The 22,435-nt window shown below is 30.0% G+C and overlaps 1 protein-coding gene across 3 annotated transcripts in view; it reads left to right on the plus strand.

The window, feature by feature from the left end:
- Positions 1-11,114: 11,114 nt before the first annotated feature.
- Positions 11,115-22,435, plus strand: part of LOC100203319 (aspartate dehydrogenase domain-containing protein) — a 40,193-nt gene continuing 28,872 nt past the window's right edge. For 2 of the 3 annotated variants that reach the window (XM_065807211.1, XM_065807210.1), the window contains exons 1-3: positions 11,115-11,305; positions 12,432-12,567; positions 21,734-21,818. In XM_065807211.1, the coding sequence (XP_065663283.1) occupies positions 11,236-11,305; positions 12,432-12,567; positions 21,734-21,818 (291 nt within the window). In that variant the 5' untranslated portion in view covers positions 11,115-11,235. The remainder of the gene's footprint in view (positions 11,306-12,431; positions 12,568-21,733; positions 21,819-22,435) is intronic. The other variant, XM_065807209.1, reaches the window with a different exon arrangement.

A 22,435-nucleotide genomic window follows, 5' to 3' on the forward strand; every position in this document is an offset into this window, starting at 1 on the left:
GTGTGCTTGCTTGGTGAAAATTCATATAAGCCTTTCAAAAAACCGAACGATAAACTATTATATATTAACATTAACTCTAACCATCCACCCCAAGTTCTAAAACAAATCCCGATTTCAATTAATAACAGACTAAACCAAAACTCCTCAAATGAAAATGTATTCAATTCCTCTAAACGAATATTTGAAGATGCCCTAAAAAAAAGTGGTTTTGAAAATTTTGAACTAAAATTTGACCCTGAAAAAAAGAACACAAAAAAACGAAATAGAACTAGAAATGTAATTTGGTTCAACCCCCCATATAGCAAAAATGTTTCTACTAACATAGGAAAAGTGTTTTTAAAATTGGTCGATAAGCATTTCCCGCGATCTAATAAGTTACATAAACTTTTGAATCAAAATACAATTAAAGTTAGTTACAGTTGCACAAAAAATATGGAAAGAATTATAAAAGGTCACGATAAGGCTTTGTTAAACAAAAAAGAAATCCTAAATGAAAAAACTACAGAAAATTGTAATTGTAAACAAAAAATCAATTGTCCAATGAGTGGAAGTTGTTTATCAAAAAATGTGGTATATAAATGTGTTGTTTCCTCTAAGAATGTACCTGATAAACAATATATTGGCATAACAGAGGGTGAATGGAAAAAACGTTTTGCCAATCATAAGCAATCTTTCAAGAATAAAAAGTATTCAAAAGGCACCATGCTGTCAAAATATATATGGGAATTAAAAAAAAAATATTGAAAATTTTATACTGAATTGGTCTATCCTTAAAACAGCGCCTGCATATAACAATATTTCCAAAAAATGCATACTATGCCTACAAGAAAAATTTGAAATAATTACACATGCAAATCAAGAATACTTATTAAACAAAAGATCGGAATTAATTTCTAAATGTAGGCACGAAAATAAGTTTCTCCTAAAAAACTATAAAAATAAATGAGTTCAAATAATATTTACATTAACTACTGTCTTTAAAAAAACATTTAAAAAAAATAGCATAAGTAATCATTTCTAAAGAATTCTTTTTATAATAGTGTCAGCAAATTCCACAAATGTGTGAAAATTTACAGTAGTTAAGTCATTTGAAACTTCCTGTAATTTAATTTTTGGTATAAATTGAAGTTTTATTAATTTGATCATTCATTTCTGATAAATCTTTGTTGATGAAACACAGTGTTAAATGGAATAAATTTTTGAAAAAAATTTCGTACTTTCTTTGACAACTGGTTTTCTACTTTATAATTGGTTAATGAATTGAAAACAATGGGAATACTTGCAACACGAACTTTCCGTTGTAATCAAATTGAATATGTCCACTTTTATCTGAAAAAGAACTAAAATCTGTAGGAAGAGGATCATGGGACTATCAAGTAGATCAAAATTCAGGAATACATTTTGTAAAATGTTTGATAACATAGCTGTTACACTTGGATCAACGCATGCAGGTGTTGCCGGATCCACAAAAGTCAAAAGGTTTGACCATAAGAAAAAGGTATATGTTGATGTCACAGGTCCTGACATTGTTCTTAAAAATAGTGCATCAATGGGTAGTGAAGATCTGGCGAACTTGCTAATATCATTATACCGAACGAGAATCAATACTAAGAAGCGTTGGTACTTAAAACTAATTTTTCACTGCATTGACAAATTAAAAAATAATGCGTGGTTGTTATACCGAAGACATTGTTCTCAATTTAAAGTGCATAAAAAGAAACAACTATCCCTTAGAAGATTTATTTCACATGTAGCAACAGCATTGAATCTTGAAGATCCTGAAAAAAAATTTTTCGTCTAAAAAGAAGTCTTTCATCTGCCAACACACTTGAATGAAAACCATCTAACCCAAAACTAATTTGTGATATAGGTACGATTAACGAACCATTGTTTTCCACAAATATGTTCTAATTGTTAGGCTTAAATTACTTTAACTGATGTTATTTTTTTGAGCTCATTTAAAGTGATCATATTATTAAGTGATCTGGGTAATATAAGTACTTTTGCTACTTTTCAGTGCCGACGACACGGGTTTCTAAGTGGGAGGGCACAATTGCCAATTCTTAAAGAAAGTCTTCTATATCTAAAATTTTCTTGAAAAAAAAAAAAGGTCCGGCGACACGGGGGGTGATGACCCTGCTTTTTTAAAACATTTGTGTCTAAATATATAAGTGGATCACTAGTAGTGATCATTAAAAATGTTTTTTTCAAAAATTTTGGATCCAGCATAACTATTTTGAAAATATTTTAATTTTCGTTTAAGGTGCTTGTTATATCCTAATCTACCTTGAATGTCACATACCAAGGTATACAAAGACAAGTTCAGCTCACTAAATAGCATTATAACTTGCTTCAACGGACCAAGAGTTGTTTATAAAGTAATAAGGTCAACCATTGCGAAATACTTTACAAGTTACTAACTAAATGATAAACTTATTTCTGTTTATCAATGCGACTTTTAAAGGGTAGATCCACATGTACATAAATGCTTACAACCTTAAACTAGTGAACCGCTATTGACAACAACAAAAAAGTTGTTGATATTTTGTTTATATTTGACTTTGAGAAAATCTTTTATTCTGTAACCTACTCTTAGTTAATGTTCAAACTGCATTTCTATGGTATTTTTTTTAATGTTGATTTACTTTCTAAAAACTAAAAACGTCACAACAGCTAAGGATATATAGCTGAGAGAGTTTGTGGTTACAAACCTCTCTCAATCAGAGCAGCCGAGAGCCACCTGGGACAGCAATTATGATTGGCGCCCTTGTTTATCAAAATTTCTCTATATCATAAATTTTTATTAAGTTTTTTAAGGTACCTTTTTTTTCATTTAGTGTCCCTTGGATATCTGCCGCCCGGGACAAACTGTCCCTTTCACCCCCTCCTTCTCAGCGGACCTGCTATCAATTCTTTAACTCTTATATTGTGTTGTATTGAGTATTCACGTGGTAATAGTTTAGAAAAGGTTTGGACAATGATAAGATCAATGTTATGAACAGGTTTGTATGATATGGTTATAGGTAAGTAAATATGTTCAATTTTCTTTGAGAATCTTTTTTTGGCAAGTATCAGGGTGCCTCCTCCAATTCGGTCTAGTCGCTCTGAGCTAGCAAAATTGTAGTTCTCATTTATTTGTAAAAGGATAACGTTTTTGGAATTACAGTTTAACCATGTTTCAGCCAAACATGTAATATAAATATTAGAGTCGGCAAGAAATTTATTTAGGGTATCTACTTTATTGCAGAATGAACATAAGTTCGTTGTAAATATGATTAGCAGGTTCTTCGAGTGTTGAGTCATTTGGGTGAGGTGGAGCATTGGTTAAGGGCACCACGAATTTTAATGACTGCTCCACAGCGGATGCCCCAATGAAAGGGTGCTTCAGGGTTTTCAGAAAGAAGTTTTGTATTGCAGGCATTTTAATCCTTACGTAGGCATTACTCTAGTTCTCTTTCAGCAGAAGACAAATTAGAGCTTACCCTGTATTTTTTGAACATTTCATGATGAGCAAGCATACGGGCGTTGGATAGGGCGGATTTTTTTTTGTTGATGTTTGTAAGTTCGATTAAAATTGGGCGACTGTTTGAAGATTTTTTCGTGTTTAGATATTATCGCTATACATAAACACTCTATATTTGAACTTGGTTATATGATAAAACGAAAATACAAATACATATAAAAATGAATGAATTATATATTTTATTAATAAAATGTTAATTATGAAGACAAGTCAAATCACTTTTATTTTCACTTTACGGGCTTCCTTCTTTGCAAAACTAGAGATGTTATTTTTTTACAACAAAGTCTTGGCAAGGTTGTTTTTAATTAAAATCACCATAAGGTTAGTAAGGTGTGCTTCAGCCATTGTTGATCACAATTTGGATTTGATGAGAGCGAGCTTACTGAAAGAGCGCTCTCCTTGGCACTGAAACCGGGATTGTATTAAAAATGCGAAGCAAAATGCATATCGAACAAAATATTGATTGAAGACCTTACTGGTAGATTCTATTGAACAGCTTGATAGAAAAAAGAAGTTCTATTTTTCAAAAAGTATTTGAAAAATTTCTTTAAAAATAGAAATGTTAAAAACGAAAACAAATATAAAAACTATAAATGTTTTTATCAAAATTTACTTAAAAATGAAAAAAAACAATTTTACATTAAAAAATGAATGTAAATTTGATATAAACAAAACATGGAGTCTAATTGCCAAATGGTTCGTAATAAAAGTAGTTCATTACTTCTTCTCAATATTACTATTAATGATAATAATATTCACTGCCCAACACAAATCTCAAAAGAGTTTAACAATTACTTTACTAAAGTTGGTCTAAATTTAGCCAATAAAATTGTACCTCCCATTGATTCATTCAAAACCTATTTAAATTCTGCCAATAATAATTTGTTATGTGACAGTGAATTAACGTTAAAAGAAATCGAGGAGGCTTTCTAATCTTTAAAAATAAACAAATCGCCGGGTTTCGATGGAGTATCCAGCAATATAGTAATTTTAAATGAAAAACATTTCATCAAACCTCTGTTTCATATTATAAAAATTTCAATAAATGAAAGGGTATTTCCTGATACATTAAAAGTAGCTAAAGTGTACCCAATCTATAAAGGTAATGATAGTTCTGATATCTCAAATTATAGACCTATATCCGTATTATCTGTTTTTTCCAAAATATTCGAACGCGTTTTGTATAACAGAATTTATGTCCATTTTGGGTTTCAAAAGGATTTTTAAACGGAGCATGCTATTATTGAATTAGTTGACCAAATAACTAACGGTTTTGAAAAAAATAAGTTTACACTAGGAATTTTTATAGATCTGCCAAAAGCATTTGACACACTACACCACTCTATACTCTTAGAAAAAATAAATTGATATGGTGTCACAAACAAAACATTTTCTTGCATAAAAAGCTACCTTACCGACCGAACACAATATATGATAAATCAAGATTCTTGTACATTAAATAGTCTGTGTGGAGTGCCACAAAGTTCAATTTTTGGCCCTCTCTCTTTTTTTTAATATATATAAACAACTTCTGCAATGTATCTGCAAATTTAAATTCAATTATGTATGCTGATGACATTGATTTGTTTACGTCCAATAATGATATTAATCAGCTATATGGTGAAATTAATATTGAGCTGTTAAAAGTAAATAAATGGTTTAGAGCTAATACACTCTCAATAAACGTAGACAAAACTCAACATACATTATTTTATAAAAAAAAACGCAGGAAGAAAACCTGCCACTTAAATTACCATTCCTTTCTATAAGTAGTAAACAAAGTAAAAAACAAGAATGTTTAAAGCTCCTAGAAGTCTATGCAGACGAAAACTTATCTTGGTATTCCCACATAAAATACATTGAATCAAAAAATAAAAAAACTATTGGTAGAAACGTATAGAGTTAGTCCTTTAATTAATACTCAAAGTCTTAAATTAATATACTTCAGCCTTATTCATAGCTATATTAATTACGGTAATATTGCGTGGGCAAGCACAAAACCCTTAAACTTAAAAGGATATTTAGTGCACAAAAACATGCATGCAGAATTATATACGGAAATAACAAATTTGATCATGCAAAGCCATTTATGAGGGAAATGAAAATGATAAATGTTTTCAATATAAATACATTTCAACACATGATTTTTATGTATTATCATTTAAAAAATCTCACACCAAAAAACTTTGAAACAAAATTTAAGATAAATCAAAACAATAACTATTCTCTGAGATCAAAAGAAAGGCTAACATACACACTACCTCGTAAACCAACTAAATACAAAGAATATAGTATAACATACTGAGGGCCTAAGATATGAATTTAGAATTTCTATTTATTTCGTCATTTTACACATTTTACAATGTTATCTATAAATTTAAACAAATATATATAATTACAAGCTGACTGGTGCAAGTAGAAGTCAAAATGACTTATCATCAAGCCCCTTTGTGAAATACAAAAAAAATACAATTAAATTTTACATCTTCCAATATTACATAAAAGAGTGAAATTAATAAGTTTAAGAAAAAAAAAAAAAAAATTTGGTTAGAAATTTTAGAAGGTTAAAAAAGAACTTAAAGTTAAAAAAAGAAGAAATTTAAGATAAAGTTAAAATATAAAATAACAAATAAAAAATTACAAATCTGTACATATTCGTATACATATTAAAGACAATGAAAAAAAAAAAAAAAAAATTTAATTCGCTTCATATGCATATACATATTCAATACAATATTAAAATTAAATAAAGTACATAAAAAATTAAAAATACAAAATTATTTCGATTTTTTTTAAAAAAAATTAGAGAATGTACGTAATGTTTAAATTTAGTAAGTGTTTTTTTATAGTTCTTTTAAATGTAGCAATAGATTTTATTTTTTTCATATTTTCGTCAAGAACCGAATTCCACAAGCGTGGTCCCCGGCATATAGTCGAGAAGTCAGACTTTTTACGGAGTTTTGTCATTTTTTAAAAGACTTTAATTTTTTTTTTTTAATGTATTTTTATTTTATTATAATAGCTTTATTTTCTTGGCACTTGTTAAAGCTCACATAGGGGCTTTATGAAAAGATTGTGTTGATTCTGGTCAGATATATCTTCTTTGAGCTCCCTGTCTGTTTATATAAATTTAAAGATATTATATAAATATATATATTTTCTTTTTTTTATGGAGTAATTTTTTTATATTATTGTATGAACAGCAAAATATATGAAAAAAAAAGATTATTGATTAGAGTCTTTAAAAACTTTATCTCGTGATCCAAAGAAATGCTTTCTTATTGAAGAAGGCAGACATTGTTGATATGTAGGAGAGCATTGAACCAGAAAGAAGTCAAGACAATGGAGTCAAATGATTGAATCCACTTTTTAAGTGCCTTAGCTAAAATAAGTTGATGATCTTCTAAATCAACTTCATCAAGAGATTTCAAGGACTTCAGTATTTCTTTTGGTCGTTTCGAAAATGGCTGGACAATCTCTATGCGCGCACTCCATTTTGTTTGCAACGTTTGGTGAAGGGGCTTCCCAGTTGCCTCAGTCAAAATTTTCAGATTAATGCTTAATAAGATATATTCATTAAGTGATAATAAAAATGTTTTTTTTTTCTATTTTGAATTAAATTTAGAATAATAAATATTTGAAGTCTGTTGTAATAAATTCTAATTGTAATAAGATTGTAATAAATTATAATTGTAATAAGATTGTTATAAATTATAATTGTAATAATTATCATAGCGGTAGTGGTGTAGTGGTCGAGCGCTCGCTTCATAAGCGAGAGGTTCCGAGTTCCACGTTCCTGGTAGTACCGCGCTCAACTTGTTTCTCGGCGTAGCGGCCTTGTTTGTCAAGGTTTCTGTTATGGAGTTATAGAGTTGAGAGAGGGTTATAACCACAATTAAGTAGCCTTCTTGTCTGTAGTGGCCTTTTTGGCCTTTGGGAGGTAAATTAACATTAAAAAAAGAGAGTATTTTAGATTCTGTTTTAAATTTTTCCATTAAAAATTTAAAACAGAATCTAAAAAGCGGCTTATTAGTATGTTATTAGTAACAAAAAATATTTTCAAATTGAAAAAAAAATTAAAATTTTTTTTAAAAAAAAAAAAGCTTTTTATTATACAGCTTAGAAGCATACCGCATGATAATAGTACAATGTTACGACGCACAGTGAGTCAGAAAGGTGAACAAACGGCAAAAATTATATAACTATCATATATAATTATGTGATACGTCAATATTATCGTATTTTGGGTCAAAAAATTTAAATTTTCCATTAAAAACAACTTTTACGCGTACCTATGACGTGTAAGGCGCGCGCATACGCGTGTAACTGTCTTTTACGCGCGTAAAATATAACCTAAATAAAAAAATCGAATTCCTTGATCCAAAATACCGTATTAACGAATACCACATATTTTTATAAAATATGTGGTATTCTTCACAACAAATATCTAAATATTTCTTGTGTCTAAGGCTCGTACTACTTACGCGTATACGCGTTAGAGACTTTTACGCGCACAATGGCTGACTTAATTTAAAAACATTAAATTCCTCAAACCAAAAAATTTATTAATTAAAAAGAAAAACTGGTTCGAAAAATATTTTAATATTATATAATATTAAAATACATTAAAAACAAAATAAATATTTATCTTATCTAATTTTTCTTTCAAGAAAACAAAAAAAGAAAACCTAATACTAATAAAAAGGCTTTATTTCATTATTACAGCATTAACAAAAATAAAACTTCAGGGGTATGTGTTTTTCCATTTTCAACCTTGTATTTTTTAAAACAAGTGTTTGATATTACAGGATCACTTCTAATCAACAAGTATTGGTACTGGTTTTAAATAACATTCTTTCTAGATATCTTGGCTGTATGGTTTAATCTAGCTTTGCGAATTTCTTTATTTAGAGCCTCTTGTGACTCTTCAGAAAAGTAACCATTTGGCAGTTCTAATGCCTCAGATATCTGCACACCATGTTCCAAGAGTTTATGAACAGTTGGGGGAATCACATACCAGCAATAGTTTTTGAGTATAAGAGCTGTAGTTTCATAGCAATACTGGCCAAAACTTTTAGAGTTCAACTCATAACAGGAGCATACTGCTATTAGGATTGTCCTCAATCAAATATTTACATCTACTGCCACTCCCGTTATATCAGTGAAAGTTTCAGCATTTTCAAATGCTCTTCTGGCAGTGTTTCCATCGTTAGTGTTGCCAAAACTCTGTTTGGGCATATCAACTATAAGACTTAGCTCTTCTCTAAACCTCAGTTGAATGTTCGTTTTGTTACTTTTTACTAATGCTTTTTCAGCAGGGGATTTGGCAAAGTATTTTTTAATGTCTAATTTATATCCTAAATGTAAAATATATTCAAAACATCTGAGCCAGCAATGTAGAGTAAAAAGACCCAAATATAAAGCTTTTTCATTGATTGGTTTAGATCTGATCAATGCTGGGTTATTAAGTTCACTGGGCTTAGCTCCGCAAACATTACATGATTGCGAGGACAAAGTGTTAGTGAGGGCATTAACCACTTTACCATCAAGCATGGTTAAATCTAGTTTGAACTTAAATGTGATAGTCGTATCCGGTTTGCCTTCCTCTACTTCTAATTTTACTTCAAACTTGACTAGTCTATTTATTTCTGCTTTTAAAAGTTCATATTCATTTCTTATCAATTCTTCCGTTTCTTTTTGATATTTGAGATGGAGGGGTCTACTGTAATGTGTACTAGAGGGCTTTTTATTTAACCATACATTTTTGTTCATGATGGTTAATTTAAGTGGAACAACAGCTGTCTGGAAAAGACTTTGTTCATTAACTTGGGCTTCACCAATATTTGTATCAGTGTATTTTTGTTTATAGACACTTTGACTGGAGGCACCATCAAAACAACCTTTAAAATGAAGTAGACCTTTAAACCTCCCCCCAATTTCAGCAAAAACTCTCATAGAGTCTTGGCATTCCGTTAAAGTTAATATCCTTTTCAGAGTATGATTAAACATACCCTGTAGAGGAGTTGAAGCAGATGTTTCTGTCACAATTAAACCCTCAGGATAACATTTGAGTCTCTCATTCTTAATTTCATGAAGTAAAGGATAAATATCTGCATTATGTATTATCAATGAATTTCTAATAATTTGATACTGTTCATCAGAAAGGTCACACTGAATTTTTAAGCTCAAGGCATCTTCGGTTTTCATTTTTATCGGAAAATTTATCTTTTTGATTTTATCTTTTTCAGAGTTTGTAGCACTTTTCACAAATCAACGAATTCTTTTTTGCTAGGATCTCTAGTGGCTTTTTTTATTGAAGCTAATGCCAATGCTTCAGCAGGATGTTCAGCCAATTTTTCAACCTTAAACAAGATAATATTTTAATATTTAAGCTTGTAAACTATTTTTTTAACTGGGTTGAATTTAATTTATTTATTAATACCTTAGATCTTCTGCTTCTATCACCTAAATCTTCCCAGTTCTTGCACTTTCTACCTGAACCTGATGCAACATTTTTTTTGTTAACAGTAATATCTTTGTTCAACCGAGTTCGCTCGTGTTCTAAAAGTCTAGAGAAGGTTCTTGCATACTTCCGCAACTTTGATCGGAATTTACATTTAAATATTATTAGAGTTTTCTTTAGATTTATCATTTCAGGTTTTTCAATACTTTCATAGTATAGACCCTCCAGTCTACAAAACTCACGTAGAAGAGCCTCGAGTAAGTTATCATGATTAATTCTTAACTCTTGAATTATAGGAACTAAATGTATTCTTTTCATGTTGAATGTAAGCAATGAACTATTTTAAGTTATTTTATACACAAGTTTTAATTTTAAAACGTGCACTATGCCATCAAACGTTGCATATATTGGTTTTTGAGGTTTGATAATTAGCACCATCTGCATGAGCATGAGTTTTTTTACTAATAGGAACTAAATGTATAATTTGTGTAATGAATGAAAGCAATGAACTAATATTCGCTACTTTTTACGGCAAGTTTTAATTAAAAACGAAAAAAAAAAAACACAAAAAAATCGAAGTATTTGAAAGGTCTTATTTTAATTGGGGCAAGTTTGGGCAAATGATTTTTATTTTTTCTGCTTTATATATACCTATTAATGGGAAAATATTAAAACTACCATGGAATCTAGTGGAATCGTTTAGTTTTTAAACTAAACTCATAATTAAACTAATTAAAAAAAATCAATTTATGACACATTTTTGAGATATCAATAATGAAAAACTAAAAACAAAATTTATTGTCAAAAATGTTGTTAGTAGTTGCCAAACATCTTAAACATATGACTTCAAATTAAATTTTGAACTGTTTTTACCCTTGTCAATCTTAAAAGAGTGACACAAAAGCTTGATTTTTTTGAACGGGTTTTCCGATAAATAAAATAAAATAAATAAGTCTCGGAAAAAGGCGTATAAATTGGTGAAATCTTGAAAATTGTTCACAAAAAAGTTAATTATTGACTTTTAGTGGTATTTAGTAACATTATAATTAAATTAATTAATTTCCAGCAATACTTTTTTTATGGCGGGTTTTTTGCCGTTTTTTATGGATTTTGACTCACTGTGCGACGGTCTTATCAGTTTCTTATATTACCGTTTGTTATGGTTATCATTAGGTAGGTAATCATCTAGAATAAATTAGCAGCAATATAAGTGCAAATTTTGGTCCAGGTTGCCCAAACTTGTATTGGAATGAGTAATCACAGTATTTCAAAATTCCAAGAAAGACGAAAAGTTGGAATTGTTGGATTTGGACATATAGGTTTTTTTTTTTCATCGTATTTTTTTTTATTATATAAAAACTTGAAAACACTTTGTTAACTATGTTTTAATAAAAAATTGTTTACAGCAAAAATAAAAAAGTTATATATAAAAATGAAGTCTTTTAAATCTGTATAAGTAGTTATTTATTATTAATAATTTATTCTGATTAATAACTAATTTATTATATATTAGTAACAATGGTATATTAATACTTATAAAAACAGCAACAATAGCAACATTATTAATGTTGTTAATGTCATTAACAACACCAAAAAAAAAAAAAAAAAAAAAATACTACAACAACAGAAGTAAATCAGTGAATTAAAAGTTAATACTTAAATATATCTGTATAAAAATAAATGAAGAAAAATAAAAAATAGTTGTAATGATTTTTTTAAAAGATGCTTATGTTATAACTATTTTCTTATATTAAATGTTATTACTAATAGTGGCTAGTAGTATTAGTCAAGAATAATCTTTTTAGCTCATTTTATTTAGAAGTTTTGCATTTCAATAAAGTAAATTGAAATTGTTACAGTCTTAGTGATACAAGAGTATTATTGGCCTACCAGTTTTTGATTGTGTTTCTTACTTTTTACCAATGTTTCCACCACTATCTCTGTCATTCAAATTTATTTAAAAATTAATTATCTAAGCAACTTTATATTTCATAATTCTGCTCTAAATAAGGTGTTAGTGTTGGTGGTGCTACTGTTTATAAGAATAATGGTAATATGTTGGGGGTAAGGATCACTTTTAAAAATTAGGTAACTTGAATAGCAATAAAAAAATCACAGCTTGACAAAAGAAGCAGAAATTTTTTTTGAAAATGTGGTTATTATAAATGTTAGAAAAGTCTGATATTATTGTGAGTTTTTCTGATATATCTACAACAATAAATAGGTGATGAACCTGATTGGCCTTTGGGAGTAGAAAGTGTTATTTACCTCCTAAGTTTTGTAAAGCCACGTTAACAGATGTAAGGAAATATTGGTTATTATCCCTGCTATGTTTAAAATTATAAGCATACATTTCTATTTAATTAAAACAAACTTTATTTACTGCTTATTTTGACCTATTTTTATTTGTTTTTTCTAAAAGCATTTTTTTGTTTTCAACTTTAGGTCAGTATATATATAGAGAAATAAAGAACAATGATTATGGATTAGATGTTGCTTTTGTTTGGAATAGAAGTGTTGATAAACTTTCTGGTTTGCAAGAGAATGAAATCTTACATGATTTAAATCATTTTTTTGAAAGGTTTCTTTACAGTTATTCATCAACTAATGCTATTCAGCTAAAAATAATATAATATGTTTATTATGTTTTAATATAATGTGCCAAAACTCATTTTATCCTAAACAATTAAAGCAAGACCTATAAAAAAAAATTGTGATTTTATATATATATATATATATATATATATATATATATATATAAATATATATATATATATATATATATATGCCTGTGACTGCTGTAAGAAAATTAGAAACATTGCCGTATGTAGGTGTTTTTTTTCATTAAAAAAAAAATTTGCTATATAAAAAAAAAAAGTTCTCAATTTTTTGAATTAGGGCGGTGCCCAAATATTGCCCAAATACGTTCAACGCTGTCACAAAGGCTCTAAAATAGCCCCTGAGTATATAAATTTATATATATATACATATATATAATAATATATATATATATATATATATATATAAATATATATATATATATATATATATATATATATATATATACACATACATATATATATATATATATACACATACATATATACATGCATACACACATATGTACATACATACATGATTTCATTATGGAGCAATCTCCCCCCTGTAGATACTTTTGCAATATTTGGTACAGTCACTTTTACTGATCTTTTGCATGTAATCAAAACTCTCAAACCTTAGACATTGCCACTCGTTCACACAAGCATTCTTAAATCATGTTCAGAATTATTTAGTCCAATTATAGCTCATCTCCTGATTCATCATTTAAATCTGGAATTTTCACAGTCTCATTCAAGGTTGCTCAAATTACACTGATTACCAAAAAATAAGGACAAACAGTATTTAAACTCACTGATCTGCGCCCTATATCAAATCTCTATACAATATCCACAATTCTTTAAAAGCTTGCTTTATCTCAGCTTTTTCCACATATAACTTCAACTGTAAACTTCAATCCTTTTCAATCTGGTTTTAGGTCTAATCACTTAACAGAAACAACACTCCTAAATATATACAATTACATTCTCCTTGCTCTAGATATATTTGCAGCATTTGATAAAATTTATCACTACCTGCTAATTGCTCTTATAAAAGATGAGTTTGGTGTCACAGGTGTTGCACAAAAATGGCTGACATCATATTTGCACTCTCAAAAACCCTTCGTTTCTATTAGCTTAACAAAATCTAGATCGTCAACGAGTTCAACAGAAGTACCACAAGGTAGTGTGTTAGGCCCATTAGTACCACAACATAGTGTGTTAGGCCCATTTCTAATTTTGATGTTTGTTTCACCTGTATATTGTATTATAGCTAAACATGCCATAAATCATCAATATGCCAATGATACCCAATTATATACTTTTATTAATCCAGGAAAAGAAAACCTTAAAAAAATCACTAAATGTGCTAATGCAGTCACAAAATGGTTTCCAGAAAACGGACTTCTGCTTAACCCAAGCAAAATAGAAGCTATTTTATATGGATCTAGGAAGCAATCTGAAAAATTTAAAAATGATTTCAAAATTAAATACTCTGGAACAACACTAACTAGAGTAAATTCGATAAGAATCCTAACTGTCATCCTAGATTCAACATTCTCCTTAGACCAACATATAAGCAATACTGTTAATCCTGCAAATACCATATTTATGCTCTTCGCCACTTACATCCACGTCTCATCAAAAAAAACAATTGCTTGTGGCATTGTAAACTCTCAACTTGACTATTGTAACAGTCCTTTATCAAGTTTTTACAAAAAAAAATTTAAAAAAATTCCAACGAACTCAAAATAGTTTATCTCATATTGCCTCTCATACTTCTTTCAATTTAAAATCAAGAAAATTGCTAAAATTTCTTCTTTGGTTGCAAATCCATTAAAGAATAGTTTATAAGATATCAGTTATTACAGATAAAACTTCAAAAAAGTCAACCAAATCTCCTGCATATCTATTCGATCTTCTAGAAACCCTGATTATCTTGTGTTTTGTTTTTTCAAAACAAAACACAAGATAATCAGGGTTTCTAGAAGGTCGAAATAGGGAAAATCAGTTTTCCTTATAGTATATTTTTAGATCTTTAGTATGTATTTAAAATATTAAAAGCGTAATTACATGTATAAACACCAATTTAGCTTTAATATTTTTAACAAAAAATTAAATTAGCTATTAGTGGTATATCTTAGCATATTGTATAGAAAAGTTTATTTGTCATGTTGTACCTAACAACTGTGATACTCTCATTATATATAGAAACACAGTCAGATCAGGTTATCCTGCTACTGGTAACATATAACCCAGTACAATCTGCTTCATGTCCTGCTGCCTTGTAGGATACGCCTTTTTAGGCAAAGGCAAGGAGATGCCAACTCCGATTTAAAACACCCCCTGCCTTGGGGCTCTTGGTTGAGTAAAGGCTAGAGATGGTGTCTCGATAAAAATACTCATCTTGGGCAGATGTTAAATGCACCCGGCTACTGTCTTGTAGAAGGCCTCCTAGGCAAAGACTTAAGGGGTAAACAGATTCTATTTGTTGACCAGCCTCGCACCCCTTCTTCATCTATTAGGCTAGCGCAGATGTATTTTTAATACATTGTTTCCAGTTTAGGATGTTGAATGCTGGATCTTCTTGACTCAATGCGTGGGTTTTGCTTGTGACTTTGTTTTTATGACTAGGCAACTCATTCTATTATCTCCTAATGAGGGTACAGCTCTAAAACTCAGTTTTATGGTTCTGAGGCCGGCTGGTAGTCAGGTTTCCCAAACTCTGTGGTAGCTCTCAGAGAGGCTGATTCCATCAACAGCTGAAAATATCAAAGTATTAACAGTGCCATGTTGTGCATGGATGGTGTCCCTGTTTGTACTTTTGGTGTGCATTGCATTGAGTACTATCTATGCTTTGAGTCAAGTTCTTCAATCTAATTTAAAAATGAATAAAGTACCAAAAACTATAAAACACAAAAAATCATCATCATCACCAAGTTCTCTAAACCTATCATTCACTAATTTCGTGGTCTTCGAAGTAACTTTTCTTTTGTTGAGTCTTATCTCTTGCAAAGTTCGCCAGACCTACTTTCTCTTTGTGAGACTAGTTTGAGTTCGGCTGTCTCATCTTGTGATCTTAGTGTTGATGGTTATCTGCCTCTAATTCGTAAAGACTCCAATAGTCACATGCTTGGCCTGGGCATTTACATTCGTAAGAATTCACCCATTTGTCTGAATTCACTGGCACTTGACCAAGCCCTCTCTCTTTATCCATCAGCTAATATAGTTGTTGTCGGTGACTTTAATGCTCACCACTCTGAGTGGCTTGGCTCTAGTGCCAGTGACTCTGCAGGCATTAAAGCCCACAACTTTTGCCTTTCTCAATCCCTAACTCAAATAGTCAACTTTCCAACTCGCTTTCCTGACAGCCCGAATCATCTACCTTCTCTACTCGACTTATGTCTTGTTTCTGATCCTAGTCAGTGCTCAGTTTCTCCACATTCACTTTTAGGTTCTTTTGATCACAGTTTGATCTCTCTAAAACTAATATCTCATTCTTCTTCATTACCTGAATCCCCCTATTATCATACCTCTTACAACTACAGTAAAGCTGACTGGGATTCTTTCCGTGATTTTCTTCGTGATGGCCCTTGGGTAGAAATCTTTCGTCTTCCTGTTGACAAATGTGCTTCTTACATAACTTCGTAGATTCAGGCTGGCATTGAATCTTTTATTCCCTCTCGACGATTCCAGGTCAAGCCTCACTCTCCTCCATGGTTTTCCTCACACTGTGCTGCTGCGATTGCCAATCGAAACCGTTACTTCCATATTTATCAGCAAAACAATTCTCCAGAAAACAGACGTCTGTTTATTACTGCTAGAAACAATTGTAAAAAGGTTTTGTCTAACGCCAAAACCCGCTATTCTCAGGTCATGAAATCTCGTATCTCCTCTTAAAAATTAGGCTCTCGTGACTTCTGAAGAATCTTTAATAATATCAATAATAAGGGCAAATCTATAATTCCACCTCTCTTGTATGGTTCAGACTTTGTCAACTCACCTAAAGACAAAGCCGAATTGTTTGCTAAAAACTTTCATCAATATTATCTCTTGATTCCACTAGTTGCGTTCTACCTGATATTGCCAACAAACGGGTTGATCCATTGCTTCACATTCATATCACTCCAGCATCTGTACCTAAAGTGATTTCCTGCCTAGACTCTTCTATAACTTGTGGCCCGGACAACATACCTGTTATTGTCTTGCAGAAGTGTTCTCCAGAGCTGTCATCTATACTCTCAAAAATATTCAACAAGTGCTTATCAGAGCCTTGTTTTCCAGCCTGCTGGAAAGTGGCATCTGTTATTCCTATTTTCAAAAATTCTGGAGAGGGATCTGGTTCGTCTAACTACCGTCCCATAAGTCTTCTTCCTATCATTTGCAAGGTTTTTGAATCTTTAATTAACAAACACTTAATTTCTCATCTTGAATCTAATAACTTACTTTCTGACCATCAATATGGATTTCGATCTTCTCGTTCTACAGTTGATTTGCTAACAGTAATAACTGGCAGGTTTTATTGTGCATCAGATGAAGGTGGAGAGGTTAAGGCCATCGCTCTTGACATTTCAAAAGCTTTTGATAAAGTTTGGATGCTGGTCTTCTCCATAAGCTTTCTTTTTATGGTGTATTTGGCAACATCTTTAAGATCATTGAATCCTTCCTTTCCAATCGTAGCATAAAAGTTGTCCTTGATGGACAACACTCTTCTTCTTATTCTGTAACTTCAGGGTTTCCTCAAGGTTCTATCCTTGGCTCTATACTCTTTTTAATTTACATTATCGATCTTCCAGATATTCTCACATCTAAGGTGGCATTGTTTGCTGATGATACTACAATTTGTTCTTGTCGTGATAAGAAACCAACACCCTCTGATTGCTTGGAGGGGGCATTTGAGCTTGAAAAGGATCTCACTTCTGCTACAGCATGGGGCTCACAGTGGCTGGTGAACTTTAATTCAGATAAAACTCAATTTTTTTCAGCCAATCGTTATCGCAATAATTTAGATCTTCCTATATTTATGAACGATGATGTACTCCATGAGTCACCTACTCTTCATCTTCTAGGATTAACTCGTACTTCCAATCTTTCTTGGAAACCATATATCAAATCCGTTGCAAAATTAGCATCTGCTAAGGTTGCATCTCTTTATCGAGCTCGTCACTTTCTTACTTTGGATTCTATTTTCTATCTCTATAAATCTCAAATCCGGCCTTGTATGGAATACTGTTGCCATATCTGGGGCGGATCTTCTAATGATGCCCTTTCTCTTTTAGACAAGGTGCAAAAACGCATTGTAAACATAGTTGGACCTGCTCTTGCAGCCAACCTCCAACCATTATCACATCGTCGTAATGTTGCTTCTCTTTCTCTTTTCTGCAAATACTATAATGGGCACTGCTCTAATGAGCTAGCGTCTCTTGTGCCATCTACTAAAATTCATTCTCGTGTTACTCGTCATTCAATTAAGTGTCATCCTTTTTCTGCGACTGTTCCTAAGTGCTCCAAAAACGCTTATTCGTCTAGTTTTTTTCCTCGAACATCAGCTCTTTGGAATTCGCTTCCTTCATCTTGCTCTCCTGATTCATATAATTTGCAATCTTTTAAGTCATCCGTCAATCGTTATCTTGCTCTACAATCTTTATCTTTTCTCTTTCAGTAACTTCCAACTTTAATTAGTGGCTGCTTGCAGCCTTGTTGGAAGCGAAGATGTATATAAAAAAAAACAAAAAAACTTTTCTCATCCTATAAGAAAGTTACCATTTTAATTTTGATAATGTAAATATATTAGTATATAATATTATGCCAATTTAATGTCAGACTTCGAATGTTCAAAGAAATAAGTTATCTATCAAGATTATTTGTTTCTTTGAGCATTTGTATATTGTGCAGTAATTTAGTCATAGATTGTTTGTTTGTTATATTTGTCAAAAAAATATATATCACTATTAGACCCTTTTAAAAAAACCCCTGTACTAAGCTTAATTTCAAGGAAAATTTTGAGTTATTATTATTTATTGAGTTTCCCAGACCACCTTTATCTGATCATCTGAATTCATAAATTATTTATTCATAATTTAATTTTTTATATGCATTTTTTTTCTAATTATGTGATTTATATATCTAGACATTTTCATATAGTACTATATCAGGACATTTGCACAATTTTTTAACATGCTTTGTTTTTCAAGTTCAATCTTTAGACATAATCTTATGGCAAAAGAAACATTTAGCTTTTTTCATTTTGATAATTTGGTTTAACATGCGGTAGTGGTGTAGTGGTAAGAGCGCTCGCTTTATAAGCGAGAGGTTCGGAGTTCGACTCCCACCACGTCCCTGGAAGTACCGCGCTCAACTTAGTTTCTCCGCGCAGCGGCCTTGCTCGGCAAGGTTCGTGTTTCGGAGTTAAAGAGTTGAGAGAGGGTTGTACCACGAATAACAACTAAAAAAAAAAAAATGAGTAGCCTCCTCGACTGTAGTGGCCCCCCTCGGGCCTTGGGGAGGTGAATAATCTAAAAAAAAAAAAAAAAAAAAAAAAAAATTTTTAAATAAATGGGCAACTAAAATTTTATTTCTGCCCCCTGTATGGAGAGCTTAATCATAATTGATTACCATTAAAAAGAACAATAAGAAATAACTCAATATTTTAAAGATATCCTTTCTCTCTCTAAATATATGTATGTATATATATATATAGATGTTATGGTCACAAATATATGTATATTATGTTTTATATTTTTGTCTAAAAATATAAAACATAATATACATATATTTGTGAGCACATAAATTATGAAATTAATACTAAGTATTTGTGAGTTGCTTTTATTTAGCTCAAATATCCATTATAAAACTGTTTTTGTTATATTTGGATTCAAGAAACTCCTGAGCCCATAATCCCAGAATTTCTTTTGTTCCAAAGTTTTTACAAAAAAAAAAAAGAAAAAAAAAAAAATTGGCAACACAAAAGTTAACACAGTAACACCTTTCAATTTTTTACTAGTAATATTCTCTGTGACCTTCTTAATTAAATCAATCTAACATTGTTAAAGACACACCATGTTGTTAATTAATAGTGTATGTCCAGAATGCTTTCAGCCAAGCACATCGAGTCATATTTATTATTGACTGAGTAAGAAAAGATTGTCGACATCATTAATAAGTGACCGGGGTCCTGGCCCGACCCTGGCTAAAAATTAGACTTTTTGCTAACCCGGCCCTGGTAAAATTATAAAATTTAGCAGGTGTTGATAGCCTGGGTTAGAAAATTTTTTTCAATTAACTATAAATTTTTAGACATTAATGCATACATTATTTATTTATTAAATACTGGCATATATTTATATATATTTTTTAACTAATTCACTTCCAACAAGGTGGCAAGCAACCATTATTATGTTATGAGTTTGAGGACTTTAGATGTAAGTTCTTCAGGAAGATTGTTAAGAAGCAATACAGGAGTAAAGAAAGAACCTTGAAGAATATATGTTCTATCCTTGATAGTAAATGAAGAAAAGTGTAGGCCTTGAACAATAACTTTAATACTGCAGTTAGAAAGAAATGATTTAATAATCTCAAAACCTTTATATAAAGAAATTAATAATAGAGTGAAGACTTATTATAGTATAGTTGTGGATGTCAGAGTATTTTCTAGAGTTTTTAAAAATTAGAAACTTGTTTAACAATTTTGTAAGACTATGATAAAAATCTGACTCTCACAAGACAAATAAAAATAAAATAAAAATATAAAGAAAAATGGTATGACTGTAACAAATAAAAATAAAAGTAAAAGATAAAGAAAAATGGTATGACAAAAAGGAAACATAATCTTAAGCGGATATTAGAAAAAATGTTGTATTGCATAACTTTTGTCATAGAAGATCAAATTAATTTGGCTATCAGCATGTAGAAAGGTAGCAGCTTCAGGAGAAAATGGTAGTGGTACTGGTAAGAAAACTTGGAGAAAGTGCTTTACATATTGTATGAATGAGTTTTATTTAATTTATGAAAATGCAAGTGTGTTCTATAGTATCATAAATGCATCTAAGTTTGTTTTTTAAGGTATTTATTCAGATTATAAAATCTTTATAAAGATTTCAGAAATTTTTTGAAAAATCACTCATTACTTTTTATGAAAAAAAAAAAAAGGATAAAAAAACATAAAGCATGAGCGGAAGCTTGCTATATAATAATCCAAACTGGATATAAAATTAGATTTAGAATTCAATAGCAAAATAAAGATCTTAAACTGAAGTTAGGGCAAACTGTTTTTTGTCTATGTTCCATTGTAATCATGTCTATCTTACTGTTAAAATATGAAAAATAAAAAATAAAAATAAAAAAAGTAATGCTATAAATAAAAACTTTAATAGATTTGAACGTTGCACTTATAGATTACAACCTCAGGCTTTATTGGGCTATGCGTGTGTAGTTGAATATTATAATAGAATTTTTATAATAGTATTTAAAAATAGTAGTATATAATAAAACACATTAGGATTATTTGTTTCAGTAATTTTGATTATTCAAAAAATTGACCCTTGTTCCTTAGCATTATTTTAGAGAGTTGAAAGAGTGGCAGAGGGGTACTGCTGCACAAATTATTTCTCTAGAGTACCCTAGATCTCAGTATAAATGCACAAATCACTTATAAGTACAATTTAGTCATAGACAAAAGCAAAGCTATTAACAGAATGGATATTTTTACAAGGCAATAATCATAAACAATTTGTCCTACCAAGTAATGGTTACCATGTATCAAATAAAGTTATTAGTTTTTTTTATGAATATTATTTTTTTTTAATGTTTTTTTTTTGTAGGAAATTTTTATTGTGACAGCTAGCCTTGCAGAAATAAAATTTTTAGTACAAATATAAAGTTTTTTAAACTTTCTTAGTTTATAAATTTCTTAGTTTATAATTTTCTTAGTTTATAAATTTATTTAAAATATTTTTTTTTAATGATTTGTATAAGATTGACTCAAAACTTTATGTGAAAAAGCATGTGAATATGTGTTTATGTTTGAAAACACTTTATTTTTTATTTCAAAAGAAAACAATATAGCTATTAGTAAATAGTGCGAATTTTTAATGAATATTTATTAAATAAACAATAAAAAATCAATTAAGTTTTTTTAAATCTGTTTATTAGAAATGTTGATTTAATCATAGAAGTCGCTCACATTTCAATTACTGAGCAATTTGGAGCAAAGTTTCTAAGCAAGTGTGATTTTATGGTAAGTTTTAGTTAATGAAATAAAAATTTTTTATTAATTAATGAAATAAATTTTAATAATAATTACAATTAGTTTAAGTTCTTACATATTACAGCTTCAACGATATTATTAACCAAGTTGAGATAATACTAACTATGTTTAAAATGTAAAAGAATATATATATATATAAATATATATATATATATATATATATATATATATATATATATATATATATATATATATATATATATATATATATATATATATATATATATATATATATATATATATATATATATATAGGGGAGACCGGGGCACGTTGGCCCGCTTTTTTTCCCTTAATGTGTAACTTTTTAGCTTTTTGTTTTTTAGTTTATTTTTTTTGGGAAAAAGGTTGACTAGTCCTTAGACTATCCGGAAAAAACATTAATAAAAGTTCATAATAGCTTTATAACACATTAAAAATTGTTTTTGTTAGGTCATATCGGGTGGGCCAACCTACCCCGTTATCGGGGCAGGTTGGCCCAAGGATTGGGGCAGGTTGGCCCTCATACAACTTATGGCAGACTTTGAAGTGAGAAAACGCTCATTGAGCAAAAACAACTTATACAATACAAAAATAACATTTTAAAATA

The sequence above is a fragment of the Hydra vulgaris genome, chromosome 10 (genome assembly GCF_038396675.1).
Source record: "Hydra vulgaris chromosome 10, alternate assembly HydraT2T_AEP".
Taxonomy (NCBI): domain Eukaryota; kingdom Metazoa; phylum Cnidaria; class Hydrozoa; order Anthoathecata; family Hydridae; genus Hydra; species Hydra vulgaris.